We start from the raw sequence: 19202 nt of genomic DNA, 5'->3' as shown, positions 1-19202 counted from the left end.
TGAAAATCGGTTACAATAGGAGAAGTTTTATTTTAATGAATTTGGAAGGATTAGTGAAGTTGTTATGTTGAGTTAGATTGATTGAATTTCTGTTTGGGATTGATATACTTAGGTGTCGAATCGTTTGGGAGAAAATCAGATTTTTGAGCAAAAAGCCATTTTAAGCACTTTTGAGAAATAAGTCATTTTGAGTGAATTGAATTAAGTTGTTTTGGTTTGGAAACCTCTGTTTTGGAGTGAGTATAAATGGTATAAGTGTTTGGGACGCGTTTGGTGCGATTGGGGTTGAAAATGGATTCGGAAACGAACTCCCGCACGCGAAAACGCAATATTTGAAAATGTTGTACTGCAGAACTTGCACGACCGTGCGTACAGGGGCACATATCGTGTGTCACTCTCGCACTTGGTCTGCACGACCGTGCGCAGAGTAGGCACGACTGTACCAGCTGTGCAGGTGTTCATAATGTCAATTTTTTGCGTTTTTAAGGGTCCAAGTGCATCCATATGAGTCCCATATGCCTAAACCTATTTATTTATAGTGTAATTGAACTTATACGAGTGGTTTAACATATCTTTGCTTTGAAAAAAATTTGATTTTTGAATATGATGTAAATGAGACGAACTTTGTGAATTTTGAGAATTAAACGGACTTTGCGAAATAAAGATGCTATGATTGAACTAGTATAGTCTTAATTGATATATAGGGATTATTTGTTGAGGTATAAGAGCGTGGTAGCTTACTTTTGTTGAGATATATGATAATAAACGATTTTTATGAAAATAGACGAACTTTGGTAAAATGAGGATTCATGATTTGATAACTTGAAAATGACTTATATTCATGATAATATGATGAAATAAGAATAAATCATTGATTGATGGGCATAAAATATGTTGGTTATCATGATATGAGCGATTGTCCGTCTATTATGTGAATTATGCTTCAAGAGATGATGTTGTGTTCTTTGTTGTGATGAATAATTGACGATGATGCTTATGCTTGATTGATAATTTGGTGATGATTATATATGTGTATAGCTTAATGATGAATACATGACGGTGTTAATTATGGAGTCAATGATTGGTGTAAAAATGGTGATGTTTTGTATGAACGTATGCATTTGGTGAGTCATATGTTCATGCATTTATAAATTTCGGTGTTAGGATATTTCAATATCCAAGTGGAGAGAGGACCCCTCTGATATATTATTTCCGACATCCAACTAGAGATAGGATATTTATATCCAAGCGGTGATGGATCAATCGGTAAAATGACTCAGACATCCAAGAGAATGATACCACATGCATGTAGAGGTGTCTAGAACATAGCATGCATATAAATTATGTGACTTGGTGAATTTTTCGAGATTTGGTGATTTCGTGAAGTATGTGACTCGGTGATTTATGTGATTGGTGAATAAGGTGAAATTATGTGAAGTTGTGTACTTGCGATATATTTGTTTTGGTGATGCTTATGCACTTGAATTGATGTTGTTAATTTCATATTCTAATGATGTTAGTATTCTAGGAATGATGGGTATGTGTATGTATAATACTTGAAATCCTTGAATGATATTTTATGATTATATTTTATTATGTGGAATATTATCTAACCCCTAGTGGTCATTTGGTTGATCGCCTACCCATTTGTATAAATGGTGTAGACGGAGTGCATGATTGAGTTCTTATTGCTTATAAGTGCTTGAGAATTAGCTTGGAGCTACCTCTTTCTCTTTTGCTTGAAATCTAGATAGGGCTCTGATTAGAAGTTTCAGGACTTTTACAATTTATGCTATGTATTTTATATTACATTTATGCATATTTTGAGAAAATTATGACGTAGCATCTAAACTCTTTTGAATGATTGACTTATTGGCATGATTTATTACATTCAGGGTTTAGGGTGTTACAAAGTTGGTATCAGAGCCATGTCGGTCTAATCCGAACTAAAACCGAGTATTTTTCCTATTGTATGTGAATGGTATAGGATTACCTTTGATACTTGTTGTGTTGTTCTGATTAGTTGGATGTGGTTTGCGTATAATTGATATGGCTGGATCCGGTAGGAATGATGCGGCGATCGCGAATGATTTGACTGCGATGGCACAAGTTTTGGCGCAGGCAAATGAGAATGTGGTGCAGGGTCAGCAACACTAGAGTAGAGCGGATGAGTTGAGGTTGGATCGTTTAATGAGAAACCATCCTCCAACTTTCAAAGGGAGGTATGATCCCAAGGGAGCGCAAACTTGGTTGTATGGCATTGAGCGGATCTTCAGAGCCATGGTGAACACCGACAACCAGAAGGTGAGATTGGGTACTCGCATGCTGGTAGACGAAGTTGAGTTTTGGTGGATGAACTCTAAGAGGAGATTGGAAGCTGGTAATGATATTGTGTCTTGGGAAAAGTTTAAGGAGAAGTTCTTGAGGAATTAGTTTCCAGCTGACGTAAGGAACAAGAAGGAAATAGAGTTCTTGGAGCTTAAGCAGGGTAGTATGTCTGTTGCTGAATATGCGGCGAAATTTTAGGAGTTGTCTCAATTTTGCCCATACATCAATGAGGAAGGTGCGGAGTAGTCAAAGTTTATTAAGTTTGATAACGTTCTACGTCCAGAGATTTATCAGTATGTTGGATTTCATGAGATTCGGGACTTTGCTACCTTAGTGAACAAGTGCCAGATTTTTTATGCGGCAGGTAAGGTTAAGGCTAGTTTATATAAGATTCTAAATGATAGAAAGGGAAAGGAACATGATCTTGGCAATCCCTACGGTAAAGATAAGGGAAAGAAGAAGGATTTTGGTGGTGGTTCTAAGCCAAGTGGGGGAGACTTAAAGTGCTTTAAGTGTGGAGGCATGGGAGACTATGCTAATGATTGTAAGGGTCCTTCGGTGAATTTCTACAACTGTGGGAGAATTAGACATCAGGCTTTCGAATGCAAGAGCAAATAGATAGTGTCCTACAACTGTGGCGATAATGGACACGTTAGTACCAAGTTTACTAAGCCAAAGAAGGAGAAGGCAGGAGGTAAGGTTTTTGCTTTGAATGTAGAGGAGGGACCGAAGCTGGACAACATGATTAGAGGTATTTTCTTTATCAACCGTACTCCTTTGATTGCTATTATTGATACGAGTGCGACACATTCTTTTATTTATGTTGGTTGTGTTGAACGTTTGAATCTTGTTATGTCTCCTTTGTCGAGAGGAACGTGAAGGTGATAAAAACACAAGAAGCGGATGGGGTTAAATTATGTTAGCTTTTTCTTCTTTTTAAACTAAGTTAAAGACCGGAGTCTGATAGAGTTTAGAATCTAGAACAATATTCAGAGTCTAATGCAGCGGATAAAGTAAATATATATATATATATATATATATATATATATATATATATATATATATATATATATATATATATATAGAGAGAGAGAGAGAGAGAGAGAGAGAGAGAGAGAGAGAGAGAGAGAAGAGAAAGACACAAAGCAATTATCTTGGTTCCTTCCACAATCCAGAAGTAGTCCAGTCCCCCTTGAACTTCCAATGATATTTCACTATAATCCAATCTGATTACAAATGCTCAAGACCTCAAGCAAGAGACTTCAAATACTCAAGCACACAAACAAGAGATTGTCTATGCTAAAGGACAAAAGCAAGAGACTTCTAAACAAACAAATTACACAGAAATAACTTTGGTTTGAACACTTGATATACAATCAGTGGTGTTCACAATACAAAACAAATTAGACTGTTAAGACAATCGAATTTCTAAGATATGAAAGTTGTTAAGAAATTTTGAGTGTTTGATGCATAACCATTTCAACAGAGTTTTGGCACAGTTTAAATGTTGTAGAGTCTCTACTGATATTCATATCTTCATTCCTTTATATAGAGGTATGAAAGAGATGTTGTAGAGGTGCCAACACATCAAAGAGTTGTTGCTAAAGCTGGATCATCACCAATGATCTATTGCTTGATTTGGTTAATGTCCTAGGACGGAAAAATTTGAAAACCATTCCTTGTATGGAGAATTAACCAACATAGACACAATTGTAGCTTGTATTATGCGTAGGAAATGTTGGAGTGATGGTTGTACAGTTGTATTATTGTCCTATCTATGTCCTTCTCCAGTGGATAAGCATTCAATGCCCTCTAATTCCTTTGAAATGGTTAGATTGATCTCTGTATACTTGTAATCTAGGAAGTATCAAGACCAGTTTTGATCACTGCATAAATTTCTTTGGTATAATCAACAAAGTCTGGAGAGTCTGACAGTTGCTTGATTGATCTCTTGAGCTCCACAACTTCCATACTCTTAGCAACTTCATGAAACTAGTTTCTCAGAGCTTGGTCTTGAGCTTGAATAGATAAGACCTGAAGATCATCTAGAGTCCTATTTACTACTTCTCTGAGATTATTCCACTTATCTTCATAATTATCCAAGTGAATGTCCTTATTCCTTGAGTTCACTAGCTCCATCAGATCATTGAAGATATTGTGGCAAACTTCTCTCGGAATAACATTAGAGGTTAACGTTGGAGGAGGTGATATGGTTATCTGTTGACAAGTTAAGGCTACATGGATGGTTTGGCTATCCGTGACTCAGAATCAGATACTTCGGGCTTGTGGCTGCACTCTTGTTTCTAGTTCCGTGCTTTGTTACCGTAGCGAGGAAACATCCTCCCACTTGTTTTTATCATGTGATTTTGCGGTTTCTCTTTGGACATGGCTTGGATCCTTGTTGAGGTGCGATTTTGATCTACAGTCACCTGAATCTATCCTCAATTGTATACTGTCTTGCAGCTCTCAGCTCTGGGATGTGTTTGTAGCGACGATTGTTCACATGGTGCATGTCTTTTGACTAGCAAGAAATGCTATTCGCTTTGGGACAACCAATTACACTTTGCATTCGGCTTAAAATAGTATTCTTGCATTGGTATCCTTGGGTGGTTCGCTTTCGACAAGTAACTGTATCCCCTCAGACACCGCTCTGTTGGATACATTTTGTGTTCCTCCCTCGTTCCGTCGGTACAAGGATATTGTTTCAGTTGCTTGGAAGTCTCCAACTATAAATTGGATCAAGGCAAATACAGATGGGTCAGTTCAAAACTCGAAGTCAGCTGCGGGGGAATCTTCCGTGACCATCGTGGAACTTTTTTGGGCTGCTTTGCAAGTAATTTGGGTTCAGCATCAGTCTTCGAGGCAGAACTTACATGGCTTATTCTTGCTATGGAATATGTTGCTCGGTTTCACTGGAATAGACTCTAGTTGAAGTGTGACTCTACTAGTGTGGTGTTGGCTTCCAAAAATCCTTCCATGATCCCATTTTGTCTTTGGAATCGTTGGCATAATTGCTTCCAGTGGTATTACGGCAATTTGCTATCATGTTTATCGAGAAGGGAATTGTTATGCGGACCTGTAAGCTTCTCTTGGCCACGGTTTCGTTGGTTCGACCTGGTTTGACACGCTTCCATCGTCGTTGTCTTTAGACTTCTTTAGGGAAAGGCACGACCTCCCCAATTTTCACTTTCCCTAGGATTTCTGTTATTTCTGTTCGCATAGGTTTTGAGTAAACAAGAAATTGAAAAACAATTACAACAAACTGTTTACAATTCAACGATCATATCTGCATTTACAAGAAGCAACCATTAATACTCATGATTGATTCTATAATGACAAGGCAAGAAAGCAATGAATGAACTATTTGGTGTCAATGATAAGATAAAGACAGATAGGAGATGAGATGAGTTTTAGATATAAACAAGACATGATTTCATATGAACCTTATAATCTCCTATATTTTACTGCACTATATAATAACCAAAAGGTATTATATTATCCTATTCTATGTTTGAGATGGATCAAACAATGGTAGGATATGAAGAAAATTACAATCAAATGACAAAATTGCATAAATTTCTTTAAGAAATAACTATCAAATAATATAAAATATATATAATAACTGGGAAAGAAGAAGCATGTAATGTATAACCTATGTATTCAGTGGAGTATACTGGAGCATAGTGACTGACTCAAAGTTTAGGGGAACGATACAAGAAACTGATTTCAAACACCTAAAAGCTAAAAAAAAATAGAAGAATACACGAGATTAAAGACATATATACAGAACTAATATCAATGTTCATTGCTATCAAGATATATATCAATATCCAAAGTTAGGGTTGTTGAAAGCGGATGACTGAAGTATCACAACCTGCAAAACAGTAAACTAAAAAGGTAAAACCCTGAGGCGTGACTAAGTCACTGGACTAAGGAATTATCCGTAGAATTGCGCAACTCCCCCAGAATACAACAGGTCTTCTCGGCGGTAAGCGTACCGAGGCTATCAAAACACGAGTAATCAAAACTCAGGTGACTCAGACACTTAATTTTATGAAACTGAAAGAAGTTGAAAAACAATAGTCAGAAGAATGGTTTTGTAGCTCTGTATTTCACGTACTAAAATTTTGATTCATTTATAAAGCTACTATCTGAGAGAAAACTTTAACCACGTTTTTGTTCCACTCAAAAGCAGTGCTATTAATTAGGAAAGTGGAGATTGACCAAGAATAGTTGCTAAAAAAGTGGCAATACTCTTAGTAATATCTCAACCGTAAGTAAATAGGTAACAAATAATTTTTGACTGTTAAACAAATTTATTTTAAATTTGAAAAATTGGTAGTCAAAGTGTAACTATGCCTTGAGATAAAGTAGGAATAAAAATTTACACTAAAACCACGTTTTATTTTTCTTTGATAGCTAATCATAATAATAATAACTTTTGAAATAATCCCAGATATACAACAATCCCCCATATTTTTCAAAAGTTTTAAACAAAAATATATAGCCTGAGTCATCTTTGAGTGTAATGCATCGGAACGGTGTAGCAAGCTATGGAACCCGTCCTAGACTAATGAGGCTTAACACACAGTGAATTGGTTTAGCAAGCTATGGAACCCAATACACTTGATGTATGCTAGAGGTCTCACAATCACATTACCCCCACAATTCTCGTGTAATCGCTGTGTTGCGCATTTAGGCCGTGCGCGTGTCTGGTTTTCATGAGTGCTCTAGAGACCCGCCACGGTCTCATGCAAGCGGCCCCACTTGACACTCATATAGGTGATTCCATCTAGTGCATGCTACAACCACACAACACCCTAAAGGCTTATGGAAATCATTAAAGACATTATGAGCCCAACCCTCAAATTTTAATTTAATTAGCACTTCTCATTTCGATGTCATAACTCTGTAGGAAAAGGACAAAACAATTTAGTGCTAACATAACTAACAAATGACTTGTTTTTCCCATTAAACCTTTTTCATGGGATCTCCATTCATAAAGGTTGGGTTTCCATCACTTGTCGTTTTCGTGTGGCATAGTCTCATTTCCTACTTTTTCTTCTCGAGGTTTTTGTCAACGAATTTGTTAAATTCACAAATATTGATTAACACGTCTCTTAATCAATTAATCTAATACTTCGTCAAGTCTATATCATAGACTTGGTTTGCACACAAGTTTGCTTAGTTAAACTAAACAAGACATATTCATCAATAAAATAAATCACTTTATTTTATTGGTTCATATTCACTTATCATCATTGTTTTATTATAATACAGTGGTTCTTCCATATTAAACAATGTCATCTTAATTTCCAATAATACAAATATGATGATACATATTAAGATTAGTTTCAGTCAAGAACATGTATGTAAACATGTAACATCAAATTAAAAGTTAGAAGCATACTAATGTTTCATACTTGCAGTTCAGCGTATCAGCATACTATAAATTTTTAACATTAGATGGCATGACTCAAATTTATATACTTAACTTAATTCATTGCATTCATGTAATAAAGAACTTAGTAAGTACTCATACAATATAAAAATTAAGTAACTTTAATCAATCAGTTCACACTTTATAAGAGAGTTTGCAAAGATTGTCTCAGTGAAGAATTATTTATATCTAACTAACAAGAGAATATTATATCCTGCTTACATATGCATATAAAGAACTTTAACATTTTGATCACTTTAACTACTTCTGTGCAAGACGTACACACATAATTTTTCTTAAGGCATCTTCCCATATATGGTTTACATGTTATAGATTAACATAGATTTTTTTTTTATTTTTTTTTATCACTTTGACAACTAATTAAACATAAGTATACTGAGATGTAAAAACAGATAATTCAGAAACGCATATATAAAATTCAAAGGGAACAGATTTATTAAAACTGAAAAGAAAGAAAAAAAACTGATAGTTAAATAGTCTTAGGGGATGCAAACCTAATCAGAAACACTAAGAACAAAAAGCCCCTGATCACAGTACCCTTTCCCAACAAATACTTTGTTCTTTGACATGACCATCTTATCGGACTCAAACGACACTTTAACACCTACTTTGTTTAACAGTGCTACAGAAATCAAATTGGTCCTAATGGTAGGCACATGTAGCACATCACTCAAAGCCAAGGTTTTGCCGGAAGTGAGCTTCAGAATTACTTTGCCTTTGCCATTCACCGCAGCGGTTCTTGAATCACCAAGATAGACTTGATCTTCATCATCCCCCACAGAAATGTAGGAGGTAAAGGCCTCTCTCTTTGCACAGATGTGTCTCGTAGCCCCCGAGTCTACCACCCATTTTTGGACATCACTGACAAGATGTACTTCAGATATGACGGCAACCATAACATCATCATCGTCATATTTCTTATCATCTCCTTGAGTCAAATTTGCTTTTGGCTTAGGAGGCTGGCCATTCACTTTCCGATATCTGCAGTGATATGCTTTATGTCCTTTCTTTCCACACACATAGCACTCACCTAGGTTTGCTTTGAAATTAGGGTTAGTTACTTTGAGAGCATGATCAGATTTGTTCTGGATTCCAAAGCTTTGGCACGTGCAGCTCCGCATTCCTTCCTGCTGGTGTCTTCAATGATTATGTGCCTGATGAGATCATTAAGAGACATCTGCTTGTGTTTATGTTTCAGCTGTTGCTTGTAATCGTCCCATGAACTAGGCAACTTTTCAACCAGGGCAGCAGCGACAAACACATCTGGAAGTATGATGTTCTCCGCCTTCAATTCTTCAATGAGTTGGTGATACTCGTTGATCTGCACTTTTATTTCCTTGTCCTCTTTCATTTGCCAGGTAGTTTCCGACCACGAACTTCTGTTTGGTAGCCTCCTCAGCAGTGTACTTGACATTCATGTTGTCCCAAATGTCTTTGGCAACCTTGTAGGAACAATAAACATCGAAAAGTGCATCAGATATTGTAGAAAGAATTGTATGGCGACAAACCTTGTTAGCATTGTTCCATTTTTCAATTTGTTTGGCATCTGATTTGGCTTCATCTGGTTTGACATCAGTAAGAACGGAAGCAACACCGTGGACATCTAACAGAGTGAAGACACGTTCATTCCAACGACGGAAATTCTGTCCTTTAAACACTTCAATTCTGGAAACGTCTGGGAACTGTTTTGCATAGGTGACAACTGCCGGCGGATTGGTAGCAACAGCAAGAGTAGAGTCTGTAACATTCTTGTTTTTGTCATTGTCAAAATTTTCTCCAGCCATAATTCCTTAGATTGTTGAAAGCGGATGACTGAAGTATCACAACCTGCAAAACAGTAAACTAAAAAGGTAAAACCCTGAGGCGTGACTAAGTCACTGGACTAAGGAATTATCCGCAGAATTGCGCAACTCCCCCAGAATACAACAGGTCTTCTCGGCGGTAAGCGTACCGAGGCTATCAAGACACGAGTAATCAAAACTCAGGTGACTCAGACACTTAATTTTATGAAACTGAAAGAAGTTGAAAAACAATAGTCAGAAGAATGGTTTTATAGCTCTGTATTTCACGTACTAAAATTTTGATTCATTTATAAAGCTACTATCTGAGAGAAAACTTTAACCACGTTTTTGTTCCACTCAAAAGCAGTGCTATTAATTAGGAAAGTGGAGATTGACCAAGAATAGTTGCTAAAAAAGTGGCAATACTCTTAGTAATATCTCAACTGTAAGTAAATAGGTAACAAATAATTTTGACTGTTAAACAAATTTATTTTAAATTTGAAAAATTGGTAGTCAAAGTGTAACTATGCCTTGAGATAAAGTAGGAATAAAAATTTACACTAAAACCACGTTTTATTTTTCTTTGATAGCTAATCATAATAATAATAACTTTTGAAATAATCCCAAATATACAACAAGGGTGACTGCCAGAAATCCACATAAAGTGAAGGTGAAGCTGTTTCGGAGAAAAAAATGACAAAACAGGAGGGGGGCCATTTCATTTTTATTCAATTTTTTAAAAAAAGAAAAAAGAGAAAAGGGGAAAATCATTAAGTTGAGGGCTAAAAACATCTATTTTACGGTGAAATGACCAAAACGTTCCAAATCGTAACAGCTTGGCAGCTATCAGAACAGCAATACAATGTGATTCTGTGTAGTGTCTAGGACTGCTACGCCGGTATTGACTACATAGGCCATAGAATTTACATGGCAGAGTCCACCACAAACAACGTCCGTTGGTGATTGATTGAATAAACAAAGTTGTCTCTCCAAAAGAAAAAAAGACCACTGCTCAATGGATTTGATGGTGAAGAACACAGTCAAAGAAGTACTTAGCTGAGAATGAGAAAAATTACCAATGTTTCTTGCTGCTCATGTTCCTCTAATTAAAAATCAGTGTCAATTACAATTCAAGAAAAAGGAAACATAAACATATCTGAAAAATCAATCTCAAACTCAAGCAAAGATCAATACATTTTGAAATACCACAATAAACTAAACAAAGCAACAAAAACATGTCACCATTCATTTGCTTGTTCTAGTTGGCAACTGAATCCTACACAAAGGACAAGAGTTGCCTCTATTCAACCAACGACGAATGCATTTCATATGAAATGTGTGTGATAAACACGGCATAGCGACACCAATGATAACATCATTCAAACAAATAGCACATTCTTCCACTTTTTCAACTTTCACCACCTCCAATTCCTCGATACATGACTTTGCCGCCGGAATCAACCCATTATTCTCTTCATCACCATCCTCTTCTTCATGATTATCATCGTCGTCATCATCAGTTTCATCTTCACTGGCCCGTGTAACGCTAAGAACGACTCGAATAGAAAGATCCCTTTGATTCTTATAGACACCATTAACCATATCCCGAGCACACTTGAAAATATCTGCCACTACATACCTAAAAGCATCTTCGGGAACATCCATTTGAGAAAGCCATGATACAATGGTACTTTCTTGCATTAGTTGATCCTTAGAGACATTTGAAAAATTGTAACGCTTTGTGTCAGAAAAAGTTTCAAAATTTTTCTCACTCAAAACATACATGTTTGTGTAATCAAACTCTACATTGAAATACTTTTCATTAGGGCATGATGAAATATTTTTTGTGTTGGTGAAAGTAATATCTGGGTATGCATAGCAATAGTAATCATCCATGACCGAATGAATCGTGGGAAGAATGATGAGAGATTTTAAGAAACTTGAAAGCTTGTTGTAAAGAAAAGAGAGATTTTGGGAACAAATAAAAAGGAGAGGTACGGTTCTTTATTTTTTTTTTTTTTGGTACAAGGTACGGTTCTTTATATATAAAAAGAAGAATGTGTAACCGTTTTCAACTTTGAAACAATTAGGAGAAAAATATGGCTATCATGTTGATATGAGAGAACAAAAACGGTCTATAATTGATATGGATTAATATCTTCCACGATTTTTTTTCCCTGATATATTTAATCTTTAAATATAAAACATACGGTCCCGTGCTTGACCAAAAAACATGAGGGTTTTTTTTTGACAGACGGAGGGACAATTGAGGGACTAAAACATGAGTTTTATTAGTTATGAGACCAAAATAAAAATTTGAAATTAATTAGAGGACCAAATGACCTATTAAACCTATATCAAACTAGTTCATCAAATATTTTTTATTTTTGGTGTTTGTCACACTATTTAGGTGTTTGTCAAACTATCTTTATCTTTTTTAGAGGAGGTACTTATAATATATTTAGGTCTTTGTCGCATGAGTTGAGAGTGAAAATTCAACCATCTCAAATGTTTTGTTTTTTGAGTCAAACAACTAACTCAAACCTATAATATATTCAGCCAGTTTAACTTTGGTAAAAAAAAAAAGGCATGAAAATATCAAGAAAAAGTAATTAAAATTATTTTCTCCCAACCTAAAATCCATCGAACTATCTAAAACCTTACTAATTTCAATTTCAGTTTTTTTTATCAATTTAAGATTTCATATTTTATGAATTGCTTAATTAAAAAAAAATTGCTTATTTTCATCCGTGCCGTGGATACTCATTAAATTGATGATTTTCACGGATAATGAATCTCATTTTTGTTGTTAGGGGGCGCAAAAGGTGGGATTTTGGACATCATTTGTTTGACTTTGTTTTGTTTTTTTTGGCAATTTTTTTTTTTACTTTCTTAATTAATTATAAATAAATGCATTGGAAATTAACTTGGAAAATATTTAATGAATGTATCAATGTGAAAATCAAAGTTGCAGGTACAAAATAATTTGAAATACTAGGTGGTGGTGTAGTTTTTTTTATTGAGGGGAGGTGGTTGTACGTAGTTATGGGTTAGAATTTGGAAATATTGTCCACTAAAAAAATTGTATGTATGGATATATTTATTTTTTGAATAGGCTAAAATGAAATTAAATTAAAAACCAACACCCAAACAAATCAAAAGGACGATAAAATGAGCAAAAACATATTAGTGTAAATTCAAAGTACAATTGAGGTGTCGTGGTACATAAGGTCGTACGAACTTGCGACATGGGATGCAACCTTGACAACATGAATTCGGGAGAGTATTGCTAATGGTAACGGTCATGTTAATGGGTTTATGAGGCCTAGGTAAGTTTTATCATGCCCCAACATGTGTCAATGTTCATATATGAACACAAGGTATATCAGATTCTCTCACGCTCTATTTTTATTTTACTTTGCAAAATGCCGCTCGAATTTTAGAATCCGAAAATCAGTTCGGAAAGTTCCATGGCAGGGTTGAGTAGTATTGTATCAACAGAGCTAAACAATGGATGTCGTGCATCTGATGACTTGTCGCCTTATAAGTCATAACCATATTAGTTTGAACTTCTTTGGGATCAACGAACCATGCAGCGACTGAGACATCTTCATTGGCATATTTGTGCAACAATAGTTTGCAGTCACAATTACTCGGTGAAATTTAATTTTTCTTGGTGAGGTGTTTTGACGACGTAAATGTAGGGGTAATGGTGGTGATGCGCGGTGGTGATGTAGTGGTGGTGATTCTGTTAAAGGGGGTGGCTGGTGTTGTTTAGGTGAGTAGGCGGGTGTTTGTTGGGGTTGATTTCTTTTGGAGACTGCCTCTGTTACTCGGGTCCTTGTTCGTCTTCACTAGCTCTTGTTTGTGTTTTTGGGGTGTTTTAGGTGTTTAGGGTGTTTAGAGGAAGCGGGTCATGTTGCACTGAGCCTTCTTCTTTTGATATGTTTGTTGTTTGCACCACCGCATATCATGTCGTTTGTCATACTTTTTGTGTGCTAGTTTCTGGTGGGCAGATTAATTTTGCTTCGAGACCGGGAGTCGGTGGCTAGCTGCAATCTTATTTGGCGTGATTTGGTGTTTCTCTGGTGTACCGGGTTAAGGGGTGCCTTTTTGAGTTTGGTCCTAAAGTCTGGTGAACCGATCACTTTTGATTCGAGATCGGGAGTTAGTGTTTTGGCTCAAGTTTGGTTTTGGACTTTTTATGGTTTCTCTCGGGGGATCGGAGGTCGTTAGGCTGTGGAAGCTGATTGATCTTTCAGATATGAGCTTTTCGGAGGTGACTCAACTTTGGTGTTTAGGATTGAGAGTTTAATTTTGAGGGGTGTTTTTCTTTGGGGTGAGTAGTGACGATGGGAGGTGTTGGATTTCGTTTTTACCGTGGTCATTTTCATGAAGAAGTCTGTTTTAGGTGGTGACGTGAATTTTGGTGGGTGTTGTCCTCAGGGGCGTTTTTTAGGGTGTTTATTTTTGGATGTTCCGTCTATATACGGCGCCTTTTGTTTGTATGCTCAACTTCACCGGTCTCTGTTCGTTTTGAGCATTGATCTAGTTGTTTAATAAAATTTATTGTTTCAATTAAATAAAATAAAAGATGTAAAACCATCGACCGTTCTAATATTTTTTGAAAGAGTTGATTATTGACATAGGATCATTAGATTATTGAGAAACCTGATAGTTTCTTTAGATAAATCAGAATATTTGGACAGTCCTGATGTGTGGAAAACCGGCATCAAGAAATTGGAACCGTATGTAAGGACTGTATGCACGCAATATTTCCGAAATAAAATTTCTCTAAATGTGTACACCGGTCACTATTATAAACAAAAATCAACATTTTAGATTCATTAATTGAATGAATCTAAAATATAAATTTTTGCTTATAATAGTAACCGGAGGGTGTAGTAGCCTAGCTAAAACACAAAGTGTGTCAAGTTAGACTAACCAGAGTTCTGCAAAACAATGAATAACTCTGTCAAAATTCAAACTCAAACAGTTAATGTCAATCATATTCCTCACGACATGCATTAAGTTGCTTGTTATACACATACATTGCCACGTTACTTGTTTTTCTGATGTGTCATTATGTGAAACCTATAAAGACTTATACATGACCAGCAGGAGTGGTATAGTTTTGGTTGCAATTCTCTTAATGCTCAAATCCTTATTTAAGACAACTAACAGACAAACGAGCACAGATGTTCAACTGCTCAGCAATATTTGCGTTCTGATACTCAAATCCTTTAATATCATATCATACTTCATACTTATTTCTAATCTTAACTAACATGCTAACCAAAATGCTTAACCCTAAATCTAATAATTTGGGCGCCAAACAATCATGGCCGTTAGATCTCTATCTTTAGGCGCAATTTTCATATAAGCCGTTGATCAAATCTATCTGATAGTTTGCACACATCACAATACATTTAATGATTTCGAACTGCTCAAGGTTATCCCTATGTTGTAGGCTATGAAGAAGCGTGATGCATATCTCTTCCTTCTGACAAATCTCTTTTACTTTTAACCACAACAGTTCCATTCACCTAGGTTTCTAAATCCTCATCTCCTCCACCATCATTTGAAGACTGTCGACAGAGCTATGCAATTTGTTCTTTCTCAATTTCATATTTTTTTGTGGACAAACAAATGTTTCTCTATGATCTCCTCTGTTTCGTTTTTTCTTTTCTTCGTTTTTTGGAGTGGAGAGACTCATTCCATTTCTCTGAGCTGCAAGCAATTCGATGATAAATATGTTTTCTGTTGATTCTGCATCTTCATATCCTTAGCCTTTCATCAAGCCCCTGATTGCATGGTGGTATATCATATTTTTTATTTTATTGTTTCCCTAATAACATTGTTTTCCTTTCAATCCATCATTTATCCCATTTAAAATGTGAACAAGTTCTATTGTTTTTTTGCATTTGATTATTCGTTTGCTAGACGTGTTGATAGGACAATTTGAATTTAACATGGAATTTTCCTTTTACAATTTGGACCCAGATTTATTGTTTTCTTTTATAAGAATGCTTAGCTTTTAGATTTTCTATGATTATTTTATGATTCTTTAACATATAAATTGTCCCTTCTTTTGTTAAAAAAGAAAAATAGTTCCTTCTTCTTTGTCACACTATTTTCATTATGTATTCACCACAATATTTGTTTTGTATTTTACTTTCTGAAATTCTTTACTTTTTTGCTATGATTGTTTGAGTTAGATGTGAGTTGCATCAATTTGTAAGAAGTACGACAGCTGCGATGTGGTCAAGAAAATTGAGCTCCGGCGCTTTTGCCAAACTCTACCTGTCGACGTTCTACTCGAGGTTGCCCTTCAGGCCACATCTTGATCTCATTCTTCTCAATTTCATTTTCGTTATATTCACTACAATTGTGCAACAATAAGAAAGGTATCAATGGTGGTCTATCTCTTGCTGTTTATGTTGATAATTTTGCCTTTAGAATGCCTTTTCTTTTTGCTAATTCCTTTGGAATGCTTATGCCAGAATGTATAACAGGGAAATCTGCTTCATTGAAATAAAATTTATGAAGCTAGATCTAAGGTTTGTATCTTAATATTGCATCCAAGTTTCATTGTATTGTATATAACTACAATATATTCATCTCAGATAAAAACTATAATCATGTTCCTCACCACTCTAGTTAAATTAACTAATAGTGAGTAATAGAACACTCATTATAACATAAAGTGAAACAGCTGCATCATGTTCCTCACCACTCTCTTGTTGCTCATGCTCTCACATCACATGCCAATGTTCCTTCATTCTCGACTCTCTTGCTGCTTGTGTTCCTCTCACTCACAGGCCAAAACGTCCTCCACTAAAAGTCGTCTACCTAAGTCTCACACAGATGTTTCTACAAGTACTCTTGGTTCGCCTTTTTCTGGAAAAAAAATCAAGGCAGGAACCATTACGAGAAAGTACCACAAACCGCTTTGCGCGAACCAATCGTGGTTCTCTAGTCAATCCAACCAATTCTGTAACTATGATTTAAAGTTATACAAACAAAATTGGCACATTTGATATATCACTTCTAAACAAAATTATCTTGCCGGCGCAACACATTTGTCGCAATCTAGTCCTGATCTAATGCTAAAACCAACAAAGCCTGCATACATATTATAAAACCTATTTGCTTGATCTGGGTTTATTTTCTAATGTGATTTTTGTGTTTTTTTAATTTAAAAAATAATGATGGTTGCCCTTTGTGGTGCATAAATGCACAATTCTAAGGGATTTTAATAGGTTCAAACGAGGGTTATAATTTTGCAAAGAATCAAATTGAAGAGTAATTTAGATGTGATTTGAAAATACTTTTAAGCCCTCATCCACAAAACATAGGGTCACACAATTTACAAGAGTCTTAAACTTTAATAAACACTACCATTAAACATGACAAACATAATCACACGTATCCTCTCCAATTAAAAACCAGTGCCAATTACAATTCAAGAAAGATAAACACATCTGAAAAATCATTCTCAAACTTATTTAAAGATTACTACAATAAACTAAACAAAGCAACAAAAACATGTCACCATTCATTTGCTTGTTCTAGTTGGCAACTGAATCCTACACAAAGGACAAGAGTTGCCTCTATTCAACCAACGACGGATGCATTTCATATGAAATGTGTGTGATAAACACGGCATAGCGACACCAACGATAACATCATTCAAACAAATAGCACATTCTTCCACTTTTTCAACTTTCACCACCTCCAATTCATCGATACATGACTTTGCCGCGGGAATCAACCCATTATTTTCTTCATCACCATCAACTTCTTCATCATCATCATCAGTATCATCTTCACTGGCCCTTGTAATGCTAAGAACGACTCGAATAGAAAGAACCCTTTGATTCTTATAGACACCATTAACCATATCTCGAGCACACTTGAAAATATCTGCAACTACATACCTAAAAGCATCTTCGGGAACATCCATTTGAGAAAGCCATGATACAATGGTGCTTTCTTGCATTATTTGATCCTTAGAGACATTTGAAAACTTGTAAAGCTTTGTGTCAGAAAAAGTTTCAAAATTTCTCTCACTCAAAACATACATATTTGTGTACTCAAACTCTACATTGAAATACTTTTCATTAGGGCATGATGAAATATTTTGTGTGTTGGTGAAAGTAATATCTGGGTATGCATAGCAATAGTAATCATCCATGAATGATTTGTGGGAAGAATGATGAGAGATTTTAAGAAACTTGAAAGCTTGTTGTTAGGAAAAAAGAAAGATTTTTGGGAACAAATAAAACTAAGAGATACGTTTCTATATTTATAAAAGGAGTAATCTGTAACCGTTTTTTATTTGAAACATCCAACTTAAATTCCGAGCAAACATGGTTTAATTTTAATTTAAGTTTTATTTTGTTTGTATTTTATAAAAAAAGCTTTATCTTAACCTCTTTATACGGGTTCTTTTTATCTTACTTAAGTATTATGTTGAACTAAAACTCTCACTTCCTGTTCCGTAAGCATATCTCAGTTGGTAGGACAAAACATTATTATATGCAGGGGTCGGGGTTCTAGCTACCTGATAAAAAAAAAATAATAAACTCCCACCTCATTACTTAACTCTCATTATATTTTTTATTATATTTTGATTAAAATTATAGGTGCATATATTTGTAAAAAAAAAAAAAAAAAAATCTATACTTATCTTTTGTAACAAAAAGAAAAATAGACTTATATTTTTAAATGACATCAATTATATAACCATTCATATAAATTTGAAGCAACACATAGTAAACAAATACAAATGTTTCATATCTTTCTACTACTTCAAAAATGTATCTATTCTATAAGTAGAAGTACAAATTTTTGAGTGATTAATTATTATGTCTTCAATCTTCATCTTCGGAGCAAGAAAAAAGCAACAGTTTCATTATATTTCTTCTCTGTTTTAAGCGTTCATTATATCTAGTATCATCATGTCTTCTTCATTGGATACGGGTTGACAACATGGTCCATTCCGTAAAGAAGAAGAAGAAAAGGTCTTCAGTTACATAGGATGCATTAGTATGGATGCAATATGTACTTTAGTTCTTTAAATGGAATCTCCAAAGCTAAGCTTCAATTTTATTTATACTATATATTATTATACAAAGACAACTCTGTTCAACAAAAAAAAAAAAAAAAAAACAAAGACAACTCTAAAGAAAACTGAAATTGAAGCACTAACAGCAGAGCTTATAGAGTTTATAATTCCAAAACTGAAATTGTGATGGAATCTATTGATGTAGTGATAGATGATGTGTCTAAAGAAAATTTTCCTGATGTTGGAACATCTGTTCAGGAAACTAATATACCTATCTAGGTGAATGAATCTGAACCTGAGAAATAAGAAATCGAAGAAGCTGAGCATCATCAGATGTCCACTACTAAAGGTCCCTCTATAAGAGTTCAAAAGAATCATCCTCAAGACCTAATCATTGGGAATCCTGACCTAGGAATCACAACCAGAAGATCAGATAGAGTCATTGTTAACTCATGTTTTGTGTCCAAGATTGAACCAAATAATGTCAAAGAAGCCCTTACTGATGAGTTCTAGATTTAAGCAATGCAAGAAGAACTGAATCAATTCGAAAGAGTGAAGTGTG

The 19202-nt window shown here is 35.2% G+C and overlaps 2 protein-coding genes across 2 annotated transcripts; both read right to left on the bottom strand.

Annotated features, from left to right (window-relative positions):
- Nucleotides 1-10815: 10815 nt before the first annotated feature.
- LOC11428861 (RING finger protein 141) lies at nt 10816-11466 on the bottom strand. Its single transcript, XM_003614988.3, has one exon. It carries the CDS (start codon nt 11464-11466, stop codon nt 10816-10818), a length of 651 nt encoding a protein of 216 aa, XP_003615036.3.
- A 5662-nt stretch (nt 11467-17128) lies between these two features.
- LOC11431540 (RING-H2 finger protein ATL8) lies at nt 17129-17767 on the bottom strand. The gene has a single exon (XM_003614985.1). The coding sequence runs from the start codon at nt 17765-17767 to the stop codon at nt 17129-17131; it is 639 nt and encodes a 212-aa protein (XP_003615033.1).
- Nucleotides 17768-19202: the final 1435 nt, after the last annotated feature.

Source organism: Medicago truncatula, chromosome 5 (genome assembly GCF_003473485.1).
Source record: "Medicago truncatula cultivar Jemalong A17 chromosome 5, MtrunA17r5.0-ANR, whole genome shotgun sequence".
In the NCBI taxonomy this organism is placed as follows: Eukaryota; Viridiplantae; Streptophyta; class Magnoliopsida; order Fabales; family Fabaceae; genus Medicago; species Medicago truncatula.
Note: the sequence above shows the minus strand (reverse complement) of the source record. Positions and strands in the feature narration are given on the sequence as shown.

Coding starts and splice junctions, on each gene's coding strand:
- LOC11428861 (XM_003614988.3), bottom strand. CDS start 11,466: ATGGATGATTACTATTGCTATGCATACCCAGATATTACTTTCACCAAC.
- LOC11431540 (XM_003614985.1), bottom strand. CDS start 17,767: ATGGATGATTACTATTGCTATGCATACCCAGATATTACTTTCACCAAC.